General features: G+C 36.4%; 1 protein-coding gene across 1 annotated transcript; it reads left to right on the plus strand.

The window, feature by feature from the left end:
- Positions 1-1244: 1244 nt before the first annotated feature.
- Gzmk (granzyme K) lies at positions 1245-10819 on the plus strand. The gene is made up of 5 exons (XM_010626861.3): positions 1245-1338; positions 1604-1751; positions 6202-6340; positions 7111-7380; positions 9983-10819. Exons 1-5 carry the CDS (start codon positions 1275-1277, stop codon positions 10142-10144), a joined length of 783 nt encoding a protein of 260 aa, XP_010625163.1. The 5' UTR covers positions 1245-1274; the 3' UTR covers positions 10145-10819.
- The last annotated feature ends 2667 nt before the right edge of the window (positions 10820-13486 follow it).

The raw sequence follows: 13486 nt of genomic DNA on the forward strand, positions 1-13486 counted from the left end.
CTGAGGACAATGGTGAAATGCAGTCCTTGAGTTTTATTTATTTTACTCATACATGTTTGTGGTACATAATGTTTCCATTCCTTGTGTAGGGTTGGTACATGGACAGAACACATCCCTATTCTTCTTTTTCATCCCTTTTCTTTCCCTCTTCCCCTCCCTTCATTCCTTAATCTCCTTCCCATTTGAGAATATCTATCTCTCTATCTCCTTTTATCTATCTTTTATTGGGTTTTTCATATAGGCAAAAGCAAATGATATTTTAGCTTATATGTCTGATTTATTTCACCTAACACTATGGTCTCAAGGTGCATACATTTTCCCACAAATAACTCAAATTTATTTTTCTTTATGGAAAAGTAGTACTCCATTGTGTATAAATACCACATTTTCTCTATCCATTCAAACCCTGGATAAACATGGTAATTTTTTAATTAAAAAAGAGTAAAAGATAAATTCTGAATAAAAAATGTGTTGCAATGTTCCCCTTTAATAACATTATTAAACTTTTTAAGCAACTAAATTTTAACTAAATCTGGTCATATTTAGAGGAAATGGTTAGATTAGGAATAAATGTAGCCGGGCGTGGTGGCACACGCCTATAATCCCAGTACTCGGGAGGCTGAGGCAGGAGGATCGCTGTGAGTACGAGACCTGCCTGGGCTACATAGTGAGTTCCAGGTAAGTCTCAACTACATAGTGAGACCCTGTTTCAAAAAACAAAAAGGAATAAGTGTGTTGCAAAACTTGGGTTTCTCTAAATGATATTCAGGCTTTACATAAACCACAATGTAAAGCAACCGTGATCTGTGCAAGGTTCCATGTCTCTATCATAAATCTAAGTTCAAATGAAAAATAGATGAAAATTAGATGTCATAAGCACCATTTTATGCCAGGAAAAAGAGTAACTATTGCTTTGGAGCACTGAACCTCTTTGAACTCTGCCTGCCACTTCACTAGGTCCCTATGGCTTGGATTTTTTCATTGTTTCATCATTTATAACTCAAGTACTAATGCAAATATTGGAGATGATTATCTCCAGAAGAGAGTACTTTATTCTACATATACCCCTCCCTCACACAAAAAAATACTAAAAGCAAAGACCTGAGACTCCCCAAAGTGGCATACTCCTCTAAAGCAGGTGTGAAAAAAACAGCCCTAGAACATTTGTGGTGAGAAAGTTAAAACTTGTAAGAACAAAACTCGGTCTTCAAACTCATCTTTCATCAGTTGGATTAGAATGTTTTGTCTGGGCTTCTAAAGTCTAAGTCATTAAAATGACTAGCAGTTTTTCTTTTTCTCTGTTTTTCCTGCTAGCTGGGGCTTATATGGTTCCAGAAGGTAAGTATCTCCATTCCTACAACATGCAAGCAGTAAGTGAATTTCTAGTGATTGTGTTGTTACATTAGAGATGAATGGGATTTTCATAACCATCTCTATTCCTTGCAACTGTTGTACTTAATACAATTGCTCATGTATAAAAGTATAATCCTTATTAGGTAGAGTTGCTATTTTGTAATCTTTGACAATCATACAGTGACTGTTTTCAGGAGAATTACACGTAAGTGCTTGGATCTTTTGTGGAATCCTTCGGTTTATTTTGTAGGTTTCACTATGGAGATTGTTGGAGGGAAAGAAGTGCCTCCTCACTCCAGGCCTTTTATGGCTTCCATCCAGACTGAAGGCAGTCACATTTGTGGAGGAGTCCTGATCCACCCACAGTGGGTGCTGACCGCAGCCCACTGCAGCTTTTTGTGAGTCCTCTATGCTTTCCCATGTGTGTGTTGTGTCCTTCAAATTGGAAAGAAAAAAAAAAAGCCACATGTCCTGTGATCTCTGACCATTGGGTGGGGCTCATTTATCCTCTCATACATCCATATTTCCTACCCTGAGTTTTTCTTTTTTTTTGGAAAGATCTGGGCTTCTTTTCTCAGGCAAACCATTAAATAAATTCAAGTGCTAAGTCTAACTCATCAGCAAATTCTGCAACAATAATAATGGAAATAGCCATATTTCTGACCTTGTTAAACACCATCTTTCAGGAGGAAATAATACAAACTAAGCTTGTTATGTCCTCTCCAGCCTCCCTGAATTACATATGGCAATACTAACAATAGTACAATACTCCCTTCTTATCCATGGGGCCTATGTTCCAAGACATTCTTCAGATGCTTAAAACCTTTGGAAGCATTGATCTCTATACACACTATTTTTATGCATGCATATCTATAATTAAGTTTAATTTATAAATTAGGCACAGTAAGAGATTAATTGATTGTTTCTGCAGTTTTCCATTGAATGTTTGCAACAGCATTTGACCACAAATCACTAAAATCACAGAAAACAAAACTGTATAAAGGGAGATTACCATACCCTGCTTTGTGGGCTTTTGAGAATTACATAGTATATATTTAAGTGCTTTAGCTGTACAGATCACTTAGTAAGCACAAAATATTGCAGCCAATATTATATGTTGGAGAATCTTGCTTTGCTTGTAGACTTATAGACTCTGGTTCCTTAGCCGCATCCATTATCACAGACCTCTGAGGTCCCTGTTTGGGGACCTGTTTGGGAATCATAGCCATAAAAGACAACAACATTACCAGATTGTGGGAGATGGGGATTTAGAGAAGATTTATAAAGGACAGAAAAGAGTGAGTTATTTTTTCTGAGATACTTAGAATGAAATTTTTTCTGAAGACAGAGTACAACCTCCCAAAGCCCATTTCAGCCTTGAATGCTCTTGCTTCAGCTAATAAAATACGAAACTCATCTCACGACGAGGATGTCATTAAATGTTCAAACAATGCAGAATATATCTGTCTTCAAAGATACTTTTGGGACACATTTAAATGAACTATAAACAGTGGAGGCCCATGTACCACAGTAGGCTGTTATCATTGAAAGCTCTAAAGCTCATCACCAGACTATAAGTTCTTCAGACACAGAGCTGGAGTTATAAATGCTCAAAAAATGTTGGATGGAAATAAGGAAACAAATTGGGAGATTTTTTTTTTTTTTGCTAAACTTAAAATAAGCCAAAAGTTACTATATGAAAGTAAATAATATTAAGTTGAATTCACATTTTGTCAAATGAACTTAACTAAAAAAAGTGGATTCCCAAATTAGGAGGGAGAGATTATTTTTAAAAGACTGGAAAGAAGTCTTGGAATTAAAAAAAAAAATACTATTACTAAATATCCTTTTAAATGGCTAGAGTATTAAGAACTCCAAAATATGTGGGTTGAATTTCCTCCACAGGACACTCGGGTGTCAAAAATGTAGGCCTGTCAGTTCTTGGGAAAATATTAAGCCTTATGAAATTCAAAATATTTATGAAATAGTTCTATGGTGGTTTCCCGCAAGCATACTCATAAATATCCTAAGGAAACAGTTTCCGACCCCAGGCCTCTCTCCCAGAAAAACGTTACAGTGGGCCAAATCTGGGGATGTTCCTGTCTCACCACCCACCCATTCGGTTCCTCCCTTAGCACCTTGGCCTCTTTATTTGTTGCCCTGTCATAAAAGCAAATGGGTAAAAAAGGCTTCGTGTGTAATATCATTTTCAGCATTTTCATTTAACAGAAGTAAAACTCAAAACTGTTGTCCATTGTCCTCCAAGTTGTCCTCCACTGTCCTCCCCCAACCCCATCACCTGCCTAAGTTATTATTATCATCTAAGTTATTAAATGAAAGCTTGTGAGGCCCCTTCTATATAATGTTACTCTGTCTCAAACTCCCTGAGTAAAGTGGTAAAATCTTCAGGCTTCAGATTCAACCCAGCTGAGCTGTAATCTTGTATATCCTGTAGCTTCTACCTAATATCTATGGGACAATTTAAAGTTTATTCAAGTATTTGAACCTCCAGCTCCTCATTTGTAAAATGGACATCAGTATAATTCTTATTTCACAGGGCTATTGTGAGATAGGAAGGGAAATGTCTTGCACGGAATACCAGACCTTAATATATTTCCAAGTCCTGTAATATTGCTATGTGTGCCTTCCATGGTACTACCAAGTGACTAATCTGATGATCCCACTTGTGTTGCTGGGACTGAGAAAACCTCACTCTCTGAAGGAAAAGAGACTTGCAAGACAAGGGAACCCTACCTTTTCTGTAGACCTCAGTAGTGGGTCTAAGCAGAACCCCTGCTCAGCCACAAAGCAGCCTAAGGACATAAAGAGACTTGGCAGGTTGGCATGGGTCTTTAAAGAGGAGTTGAGGAAAGATGACTGGACTTGGAGTCACAGAAGTTGGATTTGGGTTCTGATTCCCCCACACAGTCCTCCTCGTGTAAGTTGTTTATGCTCATACCCACGTTTCTGTTAGAATGTTAATCCTGGGATTTTTATATCAGCCTTCCCCTCCAAAGCTTTGGGTTGGGTATGTTGGATTTGAATTAGTCCTAGAAAATCCAATCCATATCCTATGAGAAATTTCATCCCCATCCTGATTTTGCAATAAGCAAACTTTTCAACAAATAGAGCTGAAATTCCCCAAAATAAACTAAAATAAACTCTTTTGGTATAAATCATGAAGTGGTAATTCCAGGCAGTCACAGGTCTACCATGTGAAAATCCTCCCCACCACAGTTATGTGCACATTCTCTGAGCCTGAAACAATCATTCCTTCCTGTTTTGATGTTTCTGTGCTCTTTTCCATTTTTATTAGTATGTGTGCATTTACTGTTTTCTGCTTTGATCTCTTTTTCAACTAGCAAAGATGCAGTTATGTGTCAATGAATAAATGTAGTTTTTTTATAACCTTTTCTTTTTCCAAAAGAGATTTGAGGAAGCCTTATAAAGTCCCATGTTGCAATTAAATATATCTATAGCATAAAAATGGCTCCAAGATATTACCAAAATCTCAAACAAATTTTCTATTTTTGTCATTGGTTATAAATGTAATTACATCAAGCACACAGTAAATAGGGCCAATTATGGCATTTCTGAAACATTAGTACTAGAACTATGCACAATCAGAAACTGTAGAAAAAATAATCTGTTTCTTTATCAGACTACCCAGTTTGAAACACATAAATCTTCACAATGGAATCATCAGTGTTTACAATCTTTAATATATATTCATTTCAACTAAGCCATGTTTTTTTACCTTGAGGAAAGTTTTCCTTTCTTGTCTAAACTGTGTTTATAATTAAAGGGGACAGGAATTTTGATCACATTTGAATGTCATGAAAGTTGCCTGGTGAGGTCTCAGCATACAGATGAGCATGAGTAGATTTGAGTCTTTACCTTAGCTATTTTAGTACTTTTTGCTGGAAAGATAAAAAAGTTCTGGAGATGAAGGATAGTGATAGATAAACAATAATGTAAACTTACTTGATGGAACCAAATGTACATTTTAAATTAATGAAATAAAATCTTTTATTATATGTTAGTACAATTTTTAAAATCCTTTAATGTAGTTGTTATAAATCTCAAACCACAAACTCAAGAAATATAATTTTCTTTATTTTTTATATAAATGAGCACAATTTGTTATAAACTTAATCTATGACAATTAGGACTTCACCCCTTCTTTCTCATAATCACATACAAGTTCTGATACTTTCTTACAGTGCAGGGAAACTGGAAGGAGTGTGAGGGAAAGCCATTTGACCCTTAATGTTATTCATTCACGATGGGTTCCACTGAGACCTCTGTCACTCCACCTAATCCTGAGTAGGTTACCTCAGCTTCTGTCCCTGGTTCTGTAGATACATAACTCTTTTTTTTCAGCTTTAATTGAGTTTATTGGTACATTTTAGGGATACAGTACAGTTACATTCATTGTTGGGATCTTGTACCTCTACATGACAGGTCTTGGTTCTCATTTTTTCCCTTTACCCCTGCCCTCCCTTCACCCCCTCCTCCCCTCCCCATCTACAAACACTTTATTTCCATCTTTTCATTATCTCACATTTTTTTCTTTTCCCTTTTTACCCTTCCCCTACCCATCCCACCTTCCCTACACCTTTAGCTCCTTTCTTCCCATTTCTAAATGTCAGTAATCTTATTAGGATCTTCTGTATTATTGCAGATTATTCACACCAGAGAAACTATTCAGTATTTACACATGTGTGCCTTATTTATTTCACTTAGGAGTATATCTTCAATAAGGTACATAACTCTTTCTGCCATTTCTACCCCTCACTAGAGAATTTGGAAATTATTCTGTTACTTCCATTCTCCTTACTTCCTTAGGTTTGACAAAGGCCAACCTGCTACTGTGGTTTTAGGAGCACATTCTCTCTCAAAGAATGAGCGCTCCAAACAAATGTTTGAAATTAAAAAACTCATACTATTCTCAAGATCTGAATCAGATGATATCATGCTGGTAAAGGTATGTAACACTGCCTTTCTTCAGTTTCTCCAACATTCTTATACAGTGTGACAGTTAGTTAAATCAACTATATGAAAGCATTTCATTTGTACCCACTCCATGTCTGAGCTGATTATGACATATTCTGCAAGGTCCAATGTAACCATAAACTGCCTGGAAAGAAACAAAACTTTATCCTAAATGCACCCAGGATATGTTTATACAGGGAAAATCAATTCTAATATTCATATATGTAAAAAGGGAACATCCCAACCAACAAGCCTAAGGGTCCAAGTGGAAAGCTCTTTCCCAAACGCTTTTCTCATTAGCAAATGAAAATTACAACAGTCATTTATACATCAGAGCCAACCAAGTGACTTTAGGGACTCAGAAGTAACTTATAACTTAGTCTAGAGCATACTTTGTCTAGTCAAAATGCAGTCTAGACCATACTCAAGGGTCCTATCCAGCAGGAAACAGCCCAGCCCTCAAAGTCATGACCTATAGATGTCATTCCACAGAAAACCATCCAAAGCAGGGCAAAGGCCAGTTTGCTAAAGACTGGGCAGAATTCCTGCTCTGTGTAAGTTCCCTCCCAAGTATCAGTGAGCTCCATTGGGAATAGAAAACATGTTCAGAACAGCAACAATCACAAATACAGCTGCAAGCTACCACCAAAGTAGATTCAAGAACGGATGCCCTCCTATAACAGAGGGACCACACATACAACACACAGGCTAACAGCAGAATACTGCAGGGAAAGAATGATAATTTGTTTTTCAATCTGTCAGCTTCACACAGCTGCAAAACTCAACAAGTATGTCCAACTGCTCCACCCAAGATCCAAAAACTATATCAGAGATGGAACCAAATGCCAGGTTACTGGCTGGGGAGCCACCAGCCCAGATGTTTTAAACAACTCTGATACCCTACAAGAAGTCACTGTTACCATCGTAAGTCGTAAACGTTGCAACAGCCAAAGTTATTACAACCACAGACCTACTATAACAAAAGATATGATATGTGCAGGAGATGCCAGAGGCCAGAAGGATTCCTGCAAGGTAAGAATTGCTCATTTACACATGCGTGCTAGAGGGCTGTACAGCACTCAAAGTTCAGTTTGCCCACTCACAGAAGGAGGAAAGGGTGGAGAATACAGAGCCAAAAGTCTAAAATTGCTGTTCTTCCTGCAGTGTCCTATATTCTTTTTCATTTACTAATGTGAAAGAGAAGAACTTCCCAAAGCTGAAAAAGCACTCATTAAATGCTTTTTATTCAGAATAACAGACTGTATCTAATAACATTAACAGGCTTCTTATGAGGTGTGTTACCATCTTTAGAAGTCTATAAACCCTAAGGGGTCACTGGTGGTGATTAGGAGATAACTTACCCAAAAAGGAATCACTGCTATTTATTGTTAGAGCATATTCATTATACTGATATATTCACTATCTGGTTACAGTATGAGAGTTTTACACATGCATATAACTTAATTCAGTCCTATATATAGGAAATCCAGATCAAGATGCCAGCAGATTTGGTGTGTGCTGCTTTCTGCTTCACTCTAACTTCACTTGGCAGAAGGAGTGAAGGTTCTCTCTCTGGCCTATTTTATAAGGACTCTCATCCTGAAGTAGGATAGAAGAAATAGGTAGAAAGGAGATCAACAAATCATAATTTTTAAATTATACTTTTAGAAAAACTTGAACTGTGGGACACAAAATTTATTCAGGCCTTTTTTCTTCTTAAAAAAAAAAGCTCACTCAAAAGCAAAATTTCCTAAATTCTTTAAAAACATAAGCCTCTCTCCAGGGCTTTTCCTCTTCAAGTATGTACTTTTTAAATTCCAGCTCATAAACCACTTTACATCTCTCATTGACTCATTTGAAACATTCTTTTTCTGTGACGCTGGTCAGCAAACGTACAACCTACTTCACAGGTGAGGTGAGTAGGGTCCTCCTCTCCACTTTGGGGGACCTCTTTGGACACTGTCTGGTAACAGTTTCATTCACGAGAGTGCCTCCTCCATGACCTAATCACCCGCCAAAGGCCCCGCCTCCTGACACCATCACATTCGGGGCTGAGGATTTCAACATGTGAATTCGTGTGGGAGGGGACGGGGGATGGCAAACATTCAGACCACAGCACTGACTGAGAAAAAGGAATAGCAGCATTGTATTTTTCAAAATCTTTTTTTTGAATCCCAGTAGTACAGAGAATATTGACTGCATGTATTGGCGCATGTTCAGAGGTAGCTAATATACAGCACAGATGGATTAGTAATTTTTAAAAATTATAATGAAAAAAGGTGCAAAGGGGAAGGGGAAATGAGATGGGTAGGAGGAAAGAAAGAAGGGAATGGAATTAATATGAGAAAAAGATAAAAATGGAAAGAAAGCCTTTGTAGGTAGGGAGTAGAGAGGTTGAAGGGAGGGCAGGGGAATGGGGAAAAAATAAGAACCAAGATGGATTATGCAAAGGTGCAAATTTCCGATGATGAATGTCATTTTGTTGTACCTTAAATGTATCAATAAAATTAATTTTTTCAAAAAGAATGCAAATAATATTTACACTTACTATATTAAACACTGTTACTGCGGTATGATGAGGGGAAGGATACAGTTCTGTGCATCTGTGGTAAACCATGACCACCGTCCTCCCAGCCGTGTCATCCTGGGTCCCCCAGGGATAGACCCTGCCATCTGTGATAGGAACTGTAGGAGAGGCTTGCCTACCGATTTGAAAGCAAGTTCTTTCTCTGAAAGGCTACGCCATTCCTTCTATAGTCTATTTTCTTCTCTTGACAGAATTTTGTTACAAATTTTGTTGTTAGAAAGGATCCTCAAAAGTCATTCCATTGGGAAAGTGTTTATTAAGGGTGGAATATACACAGCACTATGTTCAACATATGAGGATGCAAAACAAAGGAAAAAGATAATAGAGAGTCAGAGTCCTTGCCATCAAGAAACAGTTTATATTGCATTACTCTTGTCTGCTGGTCTCAATAGCATTTGACTTCAGCTTGATTCTGTGAGCACCACAATGAAATTTTCCCTTTAGAAAACTTCTTTGAAACACAGTATAGTGAAACACCATGAATGTAAGGGATGTACACAAGTCTTCAACTGGCCTAGATGTAAGAATGCCTATTGGATCTAACCCCTATGAATTTACAAAAAAACTCTCAGTTATTTCTAATTTTCCTTATGTGTCATGGGTACAGAAAACTTATACAATCAAGTAATATAAAGACTTGATGTCAATTTTTATACATAAGTGCTACAGATGTACACTATAAAAGGAGATATCCTAAAGTGGAAAAAATAATTTTATATTTCTTTTTATGATAATTTTATTAACAAATAAAGCTCAATAGTCACTGGTTAGTGAAGGAATGTATATGCACACAGAACAGAGATATAGAATGGACACAGACAGAGGAAAGAAAAGTCATAGTCATAGACAAATGTGAACACAGGGAGGGAGGCAAACAGAATTGATAGTCCTAGAGGAACCTATACTGAGTAAGAGAGTATGCCCTGTACTCTTGAAGACAAAAAGAAAGCAAAGACCCAGATAACAATATTTTGAGCAATCAACAGCTGTTGATAGAAAATTTTCAACAGCTTCTTACAATGTATGTATCCATTTTCTTCTTTCCAGGGTGACTCAGGTGGCCCTTTGATCTGTAAAGGTGTCTTCCATGCCATCGTCTCTAGAGGTGATAAATGTGGTATTGCTAAGAAGCCTGGGATCTACACCCTGTTAACCAAGAAATACCAGGATTGGATCAAAAGCAATCTTCCCTTACCTCCTGCATATTAAGACTGCAAATCATTTTCTTGGATCTATCAGTTATCTGTTTCTCTCTCTTTTCCTTTTTTCATAATGTGCTCACAGCTCACCTTATCTTCAAATGTAGTTGGATGTAGGTAAAGCAGAACACACTTGACGTAAATTTCTGTGCCCTCAATACTCATCATGCTAATGAAACAAACTCTTTTCCATGCGTATCACTGATATATTTTTACCATACTGATTTCATTCTAAATGAAATCTAAAAGGTAGTTTGTCTTTTATGGATATGAAGTAATATCAGCCCCCATGTCACCCATACTCCCCAAAGGCCAGTAAGGTGACTGAATGAGATAGTAACTGCATCCCTCTAATCAGATTAAGCTGTGACTTCTGCTGAATCATACCAAGTTGTTAGGGTGTTTGTTGTAAGAATATTCAACATAAGACCTTTCCTTTTAATGAATTGTAAGTGTAAAATTCAGTACTATTAACTAGGTACAATCATATACAACAGGTCTCTAGAACTGATTCATCTTGTAAAACTGAAACTTTATACCAACTGAAGAGCAACTCCCCATTTTCCTCACCCTCATCTTCAGCCTTTGGGCACCACCATTCTACTCTGAGTTTCTATGAGTTTGGCTATCCTGTGTTGCATTTTTAAGATAATAAACAGAAATACAAGCACCCAGCTCAAGAAAGAAGGATCAAGGTACAAACAAATATATGGGTAGCAATTATTTATATATGTCACATTTTATTCCAAAAAGGGTTTAATATAATGGACACAAATATAACAAAATATAAAATTAAAAATAAATTGGTAAAGGTAGTAGGCCAAAGGGAAAATGAAAACAAGAAAGAAGAGAGGAAAGCAAAAGTACTCATATGGTTGCAATGTTTCTATCTACACATTTTCTAACAGAATTCACATTGGGCTCTATTATTTGAGCAGTGCAAAAATGATCAACACAATTAATTATATGAATTATAGTATCCAAGAAATAAAAGTAAATTGCCCAAAAGTAGGGCCACTGTACTGGAACTAAAACTACAGAGAGGGCTGAGGATTTAGCTCAGTGGTTCCACCACCTGCCTCTCTCAAGCACAAGGACCTGAGTTTGATCCCCCGTACCAAAACAAAAAACAAAAAACTACAGAGAACTTTTTCCCATGGTCCTCTTAGAATGGATACCATGGCAATCCATATATCACTGAAATATCACATGGTGCCCCATAACTATATACAATTTAATGTGACAATTATATTGAAGATATACTCCTAAGTGAAATAAATAAGTCACACGTGTAAATACCGAATAGTTTCCCTGGTGTGAATAATCTGCAATAATACATAAGATACTAATAAGATTACTGACATTTAGAAATGGGAAGAAAGGAGCTAAAGGTGTAGGGAAGGTGGGATGGGTAGGGGAAGGGTAATAAGGGAAAGGAAAAAAATGTGAGATAATGAAAAGATGGAAATAAAGTGTTTGTAGATGGGGAGGGGAGGAGGGGGTGAAGGGAGGGCAGGGGTAAGGGGAAAAAATGAGAATCAAGAACTGTCATGTAGAGGTACAAGATCCCAACAATGAATGTAACTGTACTGTATCCCTAAAATGTACCAATAAGCTCAATTAAAGCTGAAAAAAAAGAATAAATAAGGAAAAAAATGAAATATTAAAAGATAAATATAAAAACAGCACTATGCAATGTTTCTCATAACTCTATCAGCTGCATCAGAATCACCTGAGATTATTTGTAGACCTCTGGCCTGGAAATTCAGATTAAATGGGCTTGACGTGAGCCTGAAAAATCTGTAATTCAGTTGATTCTGAATTCTGAATGGGCAAATTTGAAAACCACCAATAGTGAACATCCTTAACAATATCTTAGAATAAAGACAACAGTAAGTGTCAAAGGATTTTTTTTATACATCCTGAAATGTGAACTGATGACTTAAGACCAAAGTATCATTCACTCTAATCACTGTCCAGACCCAGCCTTTCTAATTTGGGTGGAAGAGGATGGGAGGGGGAAAGGAGGTCTTTCCTTCAACAATCAGAAGCCAAAAAATTAATCTCAGCCTCTTTGTTTAATCTGGACTTCAGGGAATAAACAATTCTTGTTTCCAGGTGACATCAAGTTCTCTTATGTGCATATAGAGATGAATGCTTTTGTTTATTTGTTTGCCTTTTGTCATGATTCTTAGAAACCATTCATGCCTACTACCCTGCACCATGAATAGTTAGAGAAATGGAAAGGCGGGATAAAAAAAAAAATAACCTTATTAAAATTCTACAACTTCTTTGATAAGAAACTAGGAAGTTTCTTTAAATATTCTATCTTGTGTCATTTTGATTAATTAACTATACTGATTATGAAAGGTACTGATTATAAAATACCAGATTAAATTTTATAAATACTTAAAAAATTATGGGTTCTCTGGATTTATCAGCAAAAAATAATTCTGCATCTATTTCACCTAAATTTCTTTTTTTTAACTTTTATTAGTACATGTTTGCATCACATAATGATTACATTCACTGTAGGGAATTACATACATAACACATTTTAATCCTTCCCCCCTTTCTCTACTTCACTTTTATTTTTCCAACATCAGATTCATTTATTTATCTTATAGACCTTATAAAGTTAATTATCACATATAGAGAGATTAAAAACCAGGCCAAAGAGCATATAAAATATGTAAGACAATTGTACTAAGTCAGGGTGCACTTTTAGATACATTGTTCATTCTGTATTACAACAATTTTTTTCTCTCACTTTTTCCTATTACCTATATACACATATATAGTGTATATAGTATATGTACACATAGCTATATAAAAGGAACCAAGTGATATTTAAGCTTGTATGTCTGAATTACTTCACTTTATGGTCTCAAGATACATCCACTGTGGACTCAAGGCGCATCCATTTTCCTACAAATGACTCAAGTTTATCCTTCTTTGTGGCAGAATAGTATTCCATTGTGTATAAATACCACATTTTCCTTATCCATTCATCTGTTGATGGACATATAGGCTGTTTCCAAGATTTAGCTATTATGAATTAGGCTGCTATAAACATATATCACTGCATATATGTTTATATGCATATATCACCATGGTATGATGTCTTTAACTCTTCTGTGAAAATACCTTGAAGGGGAATAGCTGGATCAAATGGAATTTTTATTCTTAGCTTTTTGAGGAATCTCTATATTATTTTCCATAGCAGTTGTATCAATTTACAGTACCACCAAGAATGGTGCTTTTTACCACAGGCTAGCCAGCATTTGTTTTTGGTTGATTTCTTGATGATAGCCATTCTTTCTGGAGTGAGATGAAATCCTAGTGCTGTTTT

This window comes from Fukomys damarensis, unplaced genomic scaffold (assembly GCF_012274545.1).
Source record: "Fukomys damarensis isolate Sample0158 unplaced genomic scaffold, DMR_v1.0_HiC HiC_scaffold_1, whole genome shotgun sequence".
In the NCBI taxonomy this organism is placed as follows: domain Eukaryota; kingdom Metazoa; phylum Chordata; class Mammalia; order Rodentia; family Bathyergidae; genus Fukomys; species Fukomys damarensis.